At 40.7% G+C, this 13,726-nt stretch overlaps 1 protein-coding gene across 1 annotated transcript; it reads right to left on the bottom strand.

Annotated features, from left to right (window-relative positions):
* Positions 1-582: 582 nt before the first annotated feature.
* Positions 583-13,144, bottom strand: LOC18436138 (uncharacterized). Its single transcript, XM_006846161.4, has 4 exons — positions 12,822-13,144; positions 11,774-12,560; positions 1,512-1,628; positions 583-1,215 (listed from the first exon to the last, which is right to left on the bottom strand). The coding sequence occupies exons 2-4, from the start codon at positions 12,551-12,553 to the stop codon at positions 685-687; spliced, it is 1,428 nt and encodes a 475-aa protein (XP_006846224.1). The 5' UTR covers positions 12,554-12,560; positions 12,822-13,144; the 3' UTR covers positions 583-684.
* Positions 13,145-13,726: the final 582 nt, after the last annotated feature.

Genomic DNA, 13,726 nt, shown 5'->3' with positions numbered 1-13,726 from the left:
ATTATTTACAATAAAAATAATTTATAGCGCTATATTATTTATAATAAAAATAATTTATACCCAAGCAAGGGGATTTATACTTGGGTGGTCAAGAAAGAAACCGGAGGTGATAACCATCAACGCCACCTTGCCGCATGTGACATTATGTCTCTAATTAATATACATATTCAATTTTTATCTTCATTTAATGAAATTTGTGGGAATTATCCCACATCCAAGGACACATATTAAACTTTCTTCTATAAATAACTATATAATAGCTATTAAGATATACGAAACTGTTGAGGAAGCCCAACCCAACATGGGAGAAGTGCTACATGTACGCGCAACGCAGCAGCGGTGAGGTTGTGCCACGTGTTGAACCTGGAGATTGATGATGTCAAAACCGCCGATTTATGATGTCATCGAGCGGTTCACTGTTCAGAACTGCCCGGTTCTCTCTAGACACGGGCGGTTTTGAATATTTTGCTGGAACCGGTAAAGGGGTGGTTTTGAATATTTTGCTGGAACCGGTAAAAGGGTGCCGATTCTCAAGTCGAACCGAACGACTTGCCGACTCGGCCCGACTTTTCAAACACTGGATACCACTAAACGCATCCATAATGAAAGGAGGCTCACTAGGATCCCAACAATGTTAAAATCGAAGCACTTTAACAAAACAAAACCATCTGATCCTCAAAAGTCTCAGTATCGATAAATAGGAGGTTGATATGAAGAGTGATGATAGACCACAGGCTCTCCGTGCAAGTAGGGATCCCTGTACCCTATCTCTTCTCTCCTCAACTCTGGCTCCCTGTGCAAGTAGAGAGCCCTGTGCCCTATCTCCTCTCTCCTCAACTCTGGCTCCCTGTGCAAGTACAGATCCCTGTGCCCTATCTCCTCTCTCCTCAACTCTGGCAATCGACGATCTCGAAACCCAACAATGGGTGGCTCCCTCTCATAGTAACCCAATTCAATGGGCCTCTCATAGGCATAATAAGGCTCAGGGGGTGGTGGTGGAGCATACACCTCTCTCTCATATGCCACATGCTCCACAGGAGGCAACCTGTCGTCCACGATCCATGGCGATTGTCTCCTATCCCTTGGGGCCTGCCGCCTATTCCTTCCTCTCTCGACCAAATCATGCACCTCTTTACTTCTTGGCCTTCGGGATTCCCATATGGGTTTGCTTGGCCCAATGTTTGCAGGCTTGAAGAGTTTACATAAGTTCTTCACCTAAAATGACAGGGAATCACAAAGATGTTAAAACTCTCTCTCTCTCTCTCTCTCCCTCTCTCTCTCTGTGCACGCCCGCACATGTGCCAGAAGCATGTGACTTCATGCTACTGTCAGTAATTTTTGTTTAAGTGCTACTTCAATAGCATCATGGTGGCCAAGCCTGTCACTGTTGAACAAAATTCTGCTTGAAAAGGAAATTTGCTGCAAGTTTTAACTATTTGAGTAATATTGTGGTCATGGGGTTCTGGGGACGACACCCAGTAAAAAAGCAGGAAAAACTAGACAACACTGACCTGTTCAGAGGTCAGTTCAACATTGAACTTGTTCTTCGTGTAATAGTTACTCTTGATTGCGGCTTTGAACTTCTCTTCAGGCAAAGGCAAGCAATCATTAAGTACAGTGAAGCGAACCTGATTACAACTATGAGAAATGTTAATAATTTTGATTCTTAACTTCTAAGAGTAATGTTAATAGTGAGATTAATATTAATAGCTCTAAATCTCTTGTCAATACTTCTCTGATGCAATGTGGCATTCCTGAAGGACATCAAATAACCAGCAAATGAAAATATGATTGACCTCATCATGCAACTTTAAAAGCATTGTTATGGCTTACCCAAGAAATTAAAGAAAAATAAGACTAAAACAGGCATCAGTGTATATGAGTAAAATATGATCCATGTGCTCATCAAAACCCCTTGACCATAAGGTTATTACCATCCCATCAATGTGCTTGACAGTGAGAGGGAGTGGGTCCCACAGTACAATTCAATTGATGACTTCTACGTTCCTAATTTCTCTCCACCACCGTCAAACCCATTGATTGGATAGTAATAAACCCATAGGTCATGTCTGTTACCTCGATCATAAGAATCATATCATATTTTTCCTATACAAGCATCAAGATCTATTTATTAGTAACATTAAACTTTTATTAATATAGAAGGTACAAAAACCATGCTGGCTATAAAGTTTTCAGCCCTTCCAAAGCAGGCCAAGAAGCCTGCCCGCTACAGTTCTCTTGGCGGCATTTTTCAACAGCTTTGCACTCTTCACCTTCACAAGGTATATTATTGTGAAATTTAACAGTCTGTGGGCATCCCCTGAGTTCTAGGGGTATTAAACACGTTTCGACATGAGAAACTAAAAGAACAAAAAAAATTCTCAAAACCAAAATCCGGTGCTAATAAAAATCTAAATGTGTTTAATTTCTTACTATTCTTTGTCTGTTTCAAAAGCTGAGGATAAAGGTATGCTACACTTTGTTTGTTGTTTGTGTGTATCAATGAAACAATCCCATCCTCAATTTTCTTACATGAGGAATAAAGAGTTCCCTTCTCGTAGATATTTCATAAAGCAAAACTCATCAGTTCTCTAAAAAAAACAACACATCTTCCGTTGTTATTCATCCTGAGGAATCAATCAGCACCTGGATTATCCTGTATATCAGTAAAGCAAAACAAATCCTGTCCCTTGGTTATCTAAAAGTGAAATGGAAACAACATCCGTCTCAAAAACTATTCCATAAAATGCATACTGGTCTATTGTTTGACAAAACATACTGGTCAGTCTTTATAAAAAGGAGAATACATATCCTTCCTTGAATTCACACAGACATCTCAGTATTGGAACTTGTTCCCTAACTAAAATACCCTTGTTCAGTGATCTTAGGGAGCCTCGATTCTAAGCTTCACAGACGCCAATCTCACATACTTTATCATTTGATCCTCGACAAATTTCAAATCACGCTCCCCACATGTTGGGATCTTAATCCCTTTACCACACGATGTACGGATAACTATGAATCTTCACGCGTCACTTGATCCAGCGATCCCGCTTCTGCTCTCAGATCTTCCCTTGTTCCGGATCTTGGTAACATGGTATAGAACACAAGTGTGGGATATGCTACATTACATGGATTCTTCTATTTGGGTGTTGTACCTGTGTCAGTCATGTACCGACACAGATGCTGATACGAATTCTTTTCGATAGATCTTCTTCTTCACTAATCATTGACAATGCCATTTTAGAGACTGTATGGATGGAAGTAGTGAGAAAAGGTGTGGTGACCTATAGTCTAGCTGTGGGTATGACACATGATAGAGTGGAATGGCAGAATAGGATTCATGTGGCCAACCTCTAGTAATTGGGATAAGGCTCGGATGATGATGATGATCATGGTGGACATATATGAATTTTGAAAAATATCAATGGGTTCAGCCAATTAAAGTTCTCGATCAAAATAGTTGCAGAAGAGGAAGAGGAGGCCCAGGTGCAATCATGTTCCTTGCAACTACTAAACATACTGCAGCAAGTAGAAACCACTACACAAGCCTAGGAGGAACCTAAGCCCAAAATTAGTAAAAGGGCGCCTAGCAGCAAGACGAAACCAGGTGAGGAATCTAGTCAGGTCATCATGATATACCAGCAGTGGTTAAGATGGACACAGTGGTGAAGGTGGACCAGTGGCCAAAGTCGCCCTGCTGCACAAAAGGATGACGCATCCTCAACCAATGAGCAACGTGATATGAGGAGTCATCCATCTACTCCAAGTGAGGTAAAGAAGTCGAGATTCAACAACTGGCATTCGTATTCAAAGTACTACACAACCTATGGTACAACTAGAGTTAGGCCTCCCTCTTGAGCGCCATGAGAGTCAGCATCAGTGAGGCCACAGAAGTGGACAAACCACACACCAGGTAAGCATAAATTGCTAGCAGTGAACCTGGCCAAGGTCATGAAAAAGAGGACTTAGCAGGAAGCTACAATTAAGAGCCTTGGGTTAAGCTAGGTTTATGCTGCCCTTGTCTAGGACAATAGTCCGACGAGAATGTGGGAGTTAAGGTGGGGGAAGCTTGTCAAACCCCCTCGTCAGCATTATGCGTGCAGGCAATGTTCCAAAGAGTGCAGGCGGGCGCCTAGGTGTTTTGGGGACCTGGCCACCTAGGCGACCAGGTGCCTGCCCAGGAATAGGGATGGGTAGGGACTATCAAATAAGAATTAAGATATAAGTTATAATATAACTATTATTTATTAATTAATGTCTATAAGATTTGGTTTTGGATATCAAATATTCACAAAAAATCAATTTCATACAAAGTTTATGACTATTCACAAAATATAAGTCCATATCGGTAAATGTTCCATCTACAAAAATGTAAAAATATCAAAAAAAGTAAAACAAAACTAGTAGGATATCAAAACATCACACATTGTACAAAAAAGAACCAATTATTCAAAAACGAATTCGATATATGCCCAATTTCATCGTCCAAATGAGTTAATAAAATTAATCACAAAAAAAAATCAAAGTTTCAACTACAAACATGTAAATATATCATAAAACGAAAAAAAAAGTATAAAAAAAGAAAAAGAAAAAAAATCAAATGACTCAAAACCTTATAATGGCATAATGTTCTAAAAATATCCATATGAAAACAATGTCAGCCCAAACCTTGTCTATTCGGTCGCCAAGGGCATTTTTCCACCCTCGGAGTGGGGGGAGGGAGGGAATTACTATATGGACTGTAGCCGAGGGAATTTTTCCACCCTCGGCAACCTGCATCGAGGCGGCGCCTTGCCCGCCTAGGCGTTTTAGCCGATTAGCCGCCTAGGCAGCTGGGCGGCCGAATTTTTGAACATTGCATTCCGGCTAAGTGAGGTGCGTGGAACATCCTAGGTTACAGAACATCCTTGTCAAACCCCCTTCTCAGCAATTAGCTAACTCTCCTGGCAGGCCCGTTGAGAAACCTATGTGAGGGAATAGAACCTACCTTGACAGACCCTTAATGGGCAGCGACGCTAATGCACAACATAAACATGGGTGCACTTATGGACTAACATCATCGGTGTGAGGCCTTGAGAAAGATGGTGCAACCCGATGGTTAAAATGGTGGGACTTGCCAGACCACCGATTCCAATAGGTCAAGGCTTGAATCAATATTAACCTAGGTTCGGTTAGAGCGAATCACCCAAAATATATATATATTGTTTTTTGAGCGAATCAACCACTCCACAAAGTTAAGAGAAGCAACCGGAATTTGGTTGACTTCTTTTAAGTTGGAAATGTTAAGATGGAAAAGTTGTGTTAGCTGGTATGGACTGTCACATGCCACATGGACTTAAAGAGGTACTTAACCAATCGACCTTGTGTAATACAAGTCGTATCTCTTCCTTAAAATATTGCTTGCATTACATGTCCCATGCTACGTATAAATTGGGTACCTCTTTTAAGAGGAAAAGAGAAAAAATGCTAGTTGTATGGAAGAAAACCGTAATCTCTCTGTCCCTCTGTACACACACACACATATAACGTGTAAGAGGGAAATAATTAAAATGGAACATATATAAGAGGCTTCCTTTCTAGGCCCTATAACTGAGGCTTCCTCTCAGGCTTCGTTCCTTCTAGAGAGGGTCAGAAAATCTGCCACCTCCAATACGCAGATGACAGATATGCCTCTAAAGTTGAAATCGATAAGCTCTGGCTTTTCCTCAGATGTTTTGAATTTGCATCTTGCTTGAAAATCAATATGACTAAGTCGAAGATTATGGGTATTGAAGTTTCTCAATCCCTTTTGTGTACTTTTGCACGTAGAATTGGTTGAGGTACTGTTGCCCTCCGGGAAAAATATATTGCTTGGCCATTATGCCATGGCAAGCCTCAGAAAAGCCTACAGGCCCCCTCCCTGAAAAGTTTCAAAAGTGGCTGGCTTTGTGGAAAGGTAAATTCCTCGACCTCGGTGGCTGCATCACCCACACCAAAGCCACCCTATCCAATATCCCTATCTACTTCATGTCTCTATTCCTTATGAATGCAGATGTTATCCAGGTCTTATAACGCCTCATGAGAAATTTTCTTTGGTCCGGGGACTCAACTATGAAAAGTTCCATCTTGTGACTTGGGATAAGGTCTGCCTACCCATACCACTTGGAAGGACTGGGAATACATCATCTCAAACGTATGGGTAAATGGTGGTGGCAATTTGCCACCCAATGCATTGTCCTTTGGAGCGACGTTATTCTCCATAACTATGGAAGTAATACACTGAGTTGGTTCCCTTGGAGAAGATCAAATGCCAACTCCTCTGGCTTCTACACAGGCCTTTCAGCCTCAAGTCAAGCTTTTATGTCCTGCATTAGATTCAAGGCCAACAATGGATTTAGAATTTTGTGGGGTCTCACACCTGGATTGGTCAACAACCAATCAAAGACCCTGGGCAAATCTTTCTGCAGTTGCTGCCTTACCAGATGCAACAGTAGCACAACACTTTGAATGCTCAGAGAATAACATTATGGGGACTCCAGCCTGCAGGAGACTCGGGCAAGAGTTTGAAATAGAGGATTTCTTAAGCAAGCTTTGCCTTTTATCTCATGTTTTTATAACCAATATTGGAAGTGACAAAAGCATTTGGCACAAATCCCAAATCTAGAATATTTAGAGTCTCCTCTTTCTACCAAGCCTGTACACCAACCCTTGTTTCAACCTCAGTTTTGACAAAAGCTTGGCTAACCCCTATTCCACCCAAAGTTCAGCCTTTCTTTGGCTAGCATCTCCAACCATAATTTAACAGTTGATCATCTACAGAGGAGAGGATTCCCCCTGCCAGATGTTGTATATGGCTCGAAGTGGAAGAAACTCATAGTCAACTGTTCTTTGATTGTAGTCTTGCTGCCTCATTGCAAACTCATGTCTTGCGGGACATCATCTAGCAACAGATTACCCTTCTATCTATCGAACAACTCATCTCTGCAATTCTCCGTCCTCCTTACCCCAAAGCACGTCTCTTCATCTAGAGAGTTTTGGTCCAAGCTATTCTAACGGACCATTTAAGGAGAGCCGAACTCAACAATTTCAGAGAAAAAGTAAATAACATTGGCTTTTGCAGAGTGTGCCAGAGACCTTACCATCTTTTGGGCAACTAACTTCAAAGACCTTAAGAGCATGTTTGTTTTGTGGAGGCCAAGACTTCCACAATAGTAGCACTTCCAGCATGTTTTGCACGGGAAGTGTGAATGAAGCTGATTTGGGGAAATCCGAGGCTTCCATGCTACGTCATGGAAGCCGCCACTTTTGGAGTTGGTGGAAGAAGCTGCTTTGGAAGATGTCTCATCCACCAATCAAACACGCATAAGCATTTTCCAAAACCCCAACTACAACTTTATTTCCAATTGATCCAACATCATTAACCATAAACCCTCGAAGTTAACAACGTACACCTTGTGGATCCCTCCAATTCAGGCATCATCAAGCTCAATGTGGATGGGTGTTCTCTGGGCAACCCTGGTCCTTGTGGCTTTCGGGGCTTATCCCGAGGCTCCAAATGAACAACATCCTCCTCCCACGGCTTCCTTGTTGTAGGTGATTCAACATAGGCAGGGGCATGTGCAGTGCTCGAAGGTCTTACGAGATTCAACCCAATTTGGGGAGAAGATCTCATTGCTAGGGGGGACTCCAAGAACATCACCCTATAGGCTATCTAAAAGGGCCAGCAGCCTTGGAGTCCATCCCATGGTATTTATCACATTTTTTATATATGTAGACAGCTTCCAGTCGCCTTCCAGAATACTTAGTGGGAGGCTAACCCATAGTTATCAGAATCTATCCACTGACGTCGCATTTCCGGTTCCGAAACCTGATTCCCGTTTCCGTTAAGGAATCTCCATGAAAACCGTTTTTCAGAACCAAGGAAACTCGATTCCTTAATTTCGGAATCTCGATCCGTCACATCTTTAGAAAACTTTTTTCGGAACTAAGGAAACTTGATTCCTTAATTTTGGAATCTCAATTCAACACATCTTTAGAAACCATTTATCGGAACCAAGGAAACTTGATTCCTTAATTTCGAAATCTCGATCCAACACATCTTTGAAAACTTGAACCCATTAATTGTGGGTAGACATTCCCAAATATAATGAATCTGGATTCTAGCGAGGATTAAATCTTGATTCCATGTCAATTGGAGTAGAAATCTTCCTTCGAATGCTTCTAGTGGTTGCAGGGTTTCATTATTTTACTTGTGCAATCTTGGATGGCCTTTACTTTAAATTTAAAATATAATTGGTAAATACAACATATACAATTTAAAGTAAAACCATGGCGTAGACATAATCCTATTTTGTCTTTATAATAATGAAGTCAAATCACAATTTAGGAATACTTGTCTTTTTGTATATAACGACCATAAGTTCAATAGTCAACACAATCACTTTAAAATTCGACAAACCTTCGAATAAGAGACATCCAATATTGGTTCTAAAGTTGATGAGGCTCAAGATGTTCTTGTGGCTTCCTTCTTCATAAAAATGAAATCTTGATTCCTATTAAGGGTCGTCAAACACATTCCATAGTCCATATTATTGCAATCTGGCATAGATCTCTGATTTATATAATTTAAAAACTTGATTCCAAATATGTTAGAATCCCGGTTCGAAACAACATATCTATGTTCCACATATGTCAGAAACTTGATTCCATAGATGTCGGAAACTCGATTCTGCATATTAAAGGACCTTGACTACTGGAGTGTCGATTCCAGGGGGATGGAAATTCCTATTCCAAGGAGGATGGAATCTCGATTCCATAGGTGGATGAAACTTGGATCTCTTTCGGTCGAAACATGATTCTCAAAAACTAAGAATCTCGTTCCTAGTGATTCCTATTGTACGGACAATGATTCCTAAGACAGGAATCTTCTAACCGGCTGTGATTCTACGATTCCGATTCCTAAAACGATTCAGGTTCCTAGGCGTTTCCAACAACTATGGGCTAACCTCTAGCTAAAGGAGCACCAAAGGGAAGCACCACTTAAGACAAACAACTCTTGATCATATCATTTTTTCTTCTTTTTTGGATTTTTATTTTTCTTGGGGCAAGGTTTGGATTTTTTGTTTTTTTGGTAGAGGGTTTCTCCTTTCCCTGTTATTCCCCACCTCTTCCTCCTTTCCTGACCCTCTTCTTTTCCCTCCATGCTACCTCTATTTTCTCTCGTATTGTACTACCCGACACCTCTCTCCTTTTTAGTTTTTTACGACTACCATCTCTTCCCCCCCCCCAAACATCCTATCCTCTCTCCTCACAATTTTTCTCTTTCCTCCACCAACTCACATACACTACTCTATTTGGATGTAATTTTGACGTGCATTGCTCAAAGGCTCACATCCTCTCTCATTTACTATCACCTTCTCCTCCTTTCTCTTATACTTTTTCTTTTTCTTACTAATTGTAGAGGATCTGACATGTGGGATGCCTACATCCTCTCCCTGCCTTTTAGATTTTCTTATACTGATTGTAGAGCACAAGGCACATGGGAAGTCTATAGCCTCTCCACTTTTTGGACTTTCTTATACTAGCTCTTATACTATTTTTTTTCAAATAAAGAGCACCCGACTTGGAGATTGCCTTCCACACAATCCTCGTGAGGTTTTTTGTAATGGTATAAATAGAAATATTATATTCTCACCGTCTTCAAAAAATGATATTTAAATTTTTTATAAATTTTTAACTCATAATTCGCTTTAAATTATAAAGTTTCCTCTAGTAATATTTTTTTATTATCTATAATTTTTAGTTTTAAACATACCCAAGGACTTACCTTGAAATCGGCCAAATCACCACCTTTTATTTAGGCCAAAACAAAGCAGTTTCCGAAGAGAACCTAATGACACTGGCTTGAGTAGTTAACACATCACCAGCGCAACTAGTTAGAACAAGGGCATGACCCATTTGCAAGAGGCAAGGCTGACCATACAACTAGATTGGGGAAGTGTTGACTAGGGATAATAAAAGTGGGACTCAAATTATGTAACTGACTCAAACATGGGCTTGTGTAATAGTCCCAAGCAATATAAGAGAGTGTGAATGCATATTTACTGGGCTTGTGTGACCAATGATAGGTATTTAATAGCCATGAATGCTTGAATTGGCAAGCATGGGCAGTAATGATCTGTGATATGGGTTGACCAGACCGTTAACCTGCCTTAGTTTGGGTTCCAATTAGGATTATCATAGCACGGGTTGGCCAAGTGAAAATTAGCTCCGTGACACTTACCATCACAAATTACCTGAACCATTGTTTTAAAAAGAGGACCGCCCAGCGCCTGGGCGGCTGCCAGGCAGTCCAGAAGGCCTAAGCGCATCACCCAGGCCTAGGCGGCCAAACTAGGCGGATATCCCTGGCGCCCGTCCGGGCGGCCGCCCAGGGGCGGAAATGCGACTCCTTGAGGGTATTTTTTGGTCATTTGTTTAATACTGAAGGGCAAAATTATGGGTTTTAGGTTCATTTGAAACCTAAAACCCATTAGAGGCTATTTTAGAGAGAGAAAATCCCAAAAAAAAAAAATCTACGGGGCCGCCCAGGTTTTGGGCGGCATGGACCCCCCTGACCGCCTAGCGCTTCTTGAAACACTGACCTAAACTAAGCAACGAAAGCATCATCAAAAGTACAAATCATATCTACAAATGCAAATTGAAGGAAGGCTTTCCACACCTTAGTTTCACCTTAAGGCTCTTAGAATGTCTTGAGCCAGCCACCATACATATGGGATGGCCTAATACAAGGTGTCACACCACATATGCACGCATGCTAATGATCAGAACATGATCTACTATCTTGAAGACCATAATATTCCCACAAAAGTACCATGAAATGGCCCATAAAACAAAAAGCATTAGAGAACCCTTCTTTTCCTGAAAAAAAAGATAGAGAACTGCCTTTTTTTCTTTCAATGATATGAATAAGAGAACCCCACTTTTATGAAGCACTTGTGCAACTGTTCTTCAAAACTCAGTACAACTAACAGTTGAAACTATTAAACAGAGAGAAAAAATTTTCTCCTCCAAAATCACCCATGACCTAGCTGTAAACCCAGGAACTGTTGTCAAGAAACAATCAAAAGCCAACAAAAGCAACCTAAGGCCTACTAATCAATGGTCATGTTTCTCCAAAGCTTTCTACTTCACATTTGCAGGCTAGAAGGATTGAACATAGATAGTAATATGGGACAAATGCAAATTCCTTTTATTTATTTTTATTGGCCATGAGGCTGATGCGATTACCAGTAACTACATATATCCAGTAACGTTCATATTGAATAGGTTACCAGGGGGATTCAATCCTTGAATGCCATGAGGCAAATCTCACCATTCTAACCACCTCTCCCAATAGGTTTATACACATTTATTTCCCCATAGTTGAAACCTGACAGTCCCCCAATCACATACATTGACCAAGAAACTTTGTATATCCAAGCCAAAAAAACACCCATAAACTGCAGAAGTAAATATCTTTCAAGCTAAACATACACCTAAAGTAGCCAAGAATTTGAATATACCTGCAAGTTACACAAGCATCGTATAGCCAAGATATCAATAACCCCGAAGCTAAAAACCACAGTTCTCAAGAAGCATTATAAGTCTCTTCAAACTAAATATCCAATTACCAAGAAAACATAAATCCAAGCCAATGTGAATAACAAATATCCACAAAAGACAAAGTTAACAATGCCACAAGCAAAGCAAGAAGGCCAAACAAAAAAAGAAGGGAATTGAGATGGCAGACCTGGGAAGGGAAACCAGATTTGAAGGCTTTTGGCTCGATATTGTAACCCCCACGCCCTGATGCCTTGTAAATACCATACATGAGCCTTAGATCAACATCAAACAAGAAAAGCCTCATGCCCTTGTATACTTTAGCCACAAGCTCCTTCTTGCTCCCAGGCAAACCCAGCACCTTGTAAGTGAAACAATCCTTTTTCGTCTGTGCATTACACATGAATATCATACCCATGCTCTCTGATTTCCCCTTCGAATTCTCCATGTTCCCATCAGCTGTTTTCCCATTGCCACCTTGCACAGTGCCCTCACCCTCGCCTTTCTTCTTCTTCGTCTTCTCTGTCTTTTTGAGATTCTTCTTTGGCTCCTCTACTTGCTCTTCCTTCTTACCTTTGCCCACATCTTCTTGCTTCTCCCCTGCTTCTTCTTTCTTCCCTTGCACAGTGCCCCCATCCCCGCCTTTCTTCTTCTTCTTCTTTGTTTGCTTTTTGAGATTCTTCTTTGGCTCCTCTCCTTGCTCTTCCTTCTTATCAACTCTCACTTCTTCTTGTTTCTCTTCCCCTTCTTTCTTACGTTCCCTTTCTCCTTTCTTCTCTTCTGCTGGTTTGTCTTTCCCTCCTTTCTTCTCTTTCCCTTCCCCTTCAGGTATCTCAGTACTGGTCTTTGGTTCTTCTACTTTCAACTTCTTCAATGGCTGTTCAGGTTCAGGGGCTTCTGGTTTCGCATCATTCTCAACAGGCTCTAACTCAGGATTGACGTCCATGTTATTGCTATTTCCCTTCACCATGCCTTCTCTGGAGCATCACAACCAGATAAAATTCAGTGAAAAATCCTACAATTCTTCAGAAAATCAAAAGACATGGACAATCAAACCTGCACAGTAAAATGCCCAAAGCAACACAGAATCGTAGCCATATAAGAACTACAAAACAATAAAATCCCTGCCTTATCGAATCCCATTTTTCCTCTGAATTATCTCAGAAGACCCAATAACTGAGGAAAAGCTCAAGAAATCAAGAAATGGTTCGAAAACAACAATAACAACTGATACATACCTCTCAGTAAAAGGTGAATTAAAAGGAGCTGCGCATGAAAACAAGCCGAAGTAATGACCAATCGTGTATCACGCTTCCATCAAAACATCAGAAACAAAATCGCGAAACCCTAAACATGATGAGAACCAAAGAGAAAATCGCAGAGGCTCTCATGTGGTGACGATGTAAGAAATCTCGCTTGTGTAGTATGCCTAAATATACACCGGTGTCAGTGAGAGTAATATAATGTGAATGTCTCGTGTATGGACTATGGACATCCTTTACACAGACCTTAATCTATCATTTTCTCTTCATCAACGGTGGAGATGAGCCAATGTTCTCTTAAGGGCTAGCTGATGGACATGCATAAAAACAAGGTAAGCGTATCATCTACAGCGTTTGTCATCACAAATGGACGGCAGAGATAAACATTTCCATGATGGATGTCACTCATCTACGCCATTTACTTATGAGAATTTTGAATACATGTGGGGGAACTTAGTGGTGGCTCTAATAAAAGATAAGATGATGGAAAATAAATTTAAGGTGAGTTAGTCATGTGGAATGTAGACTTAATACAGCATTGCTTAAGAGTAGAGACTTAGAGGTGAATGACAGAACAGGATTCATGTACCCAAATAGTTGGGATAAAGTTTGGATGATGATTATTATGATGATATTTATATTTTGTTTTTTTTTTTATCTTTTTAATAAACAAAATAATCCTTAATTGGAACCTTCAAGCTCCGAAGTTCTCAAAATTAAGACCCTGAAAGTCCCCAGTTGATCCCGGATCCCGTGAGCCACTTTTGGCATTGCCCAAGTGGCTCAACTAATCCCAAAAACCTAAACTTAGGACCATTGAAAGTCCAAAGTTCTCTAATTTTGGACTTTGAAAGTCCTAAGTTGCTCCCAAATCCCAAAAG

Source organism: Amborella trichopoda, chromosome 8, assembly GCF_054954075.1.
Source record: "Amborella trichopoda isolate Santa Cruz 75 chromosome 8, AtrichopodaSantaCruz75HAP2 v2.0, whole genome shotgun sequence".
Classification (NCBI taxonomy): domain Eukaryota; kingdom Viridiplantae; phylum Streptophyta; class Magnoliopsida; order Amborellales; family Amborellaceae; genus Amborella; species Amborella trichopoda.
Note: the sequence above shows the minus strand (reverse complement) of the source record. Positions and strands in the feature narration are given on the sequence as shown.

Excerpts from the sequence above, each read along its gene's own strand:
- LOC18436138 (XM_006846161.4), bottom strand. The coding sequence starts at position 12,553 with ATGGTGAAGGGAAATAGCAATAACATGGACGTCAATCCTGAGTTAGAG. Across the intron at positions 1,629-11,773 it reads AATCTGGTTTCCCTTCCCAG|GTTCGCTTCACTGTACTTAA; the intron begins GTCTGCCATCTC and ends AGTTGTAATCAG. Across the intron at positions 1,216-1,511 it reads TTGAACTGACCTCTGAACAG|GTGAAGAACTTATGTAAACT; the intron begins GTCAGTGTTGTC and ends CTGTCATTTTAG.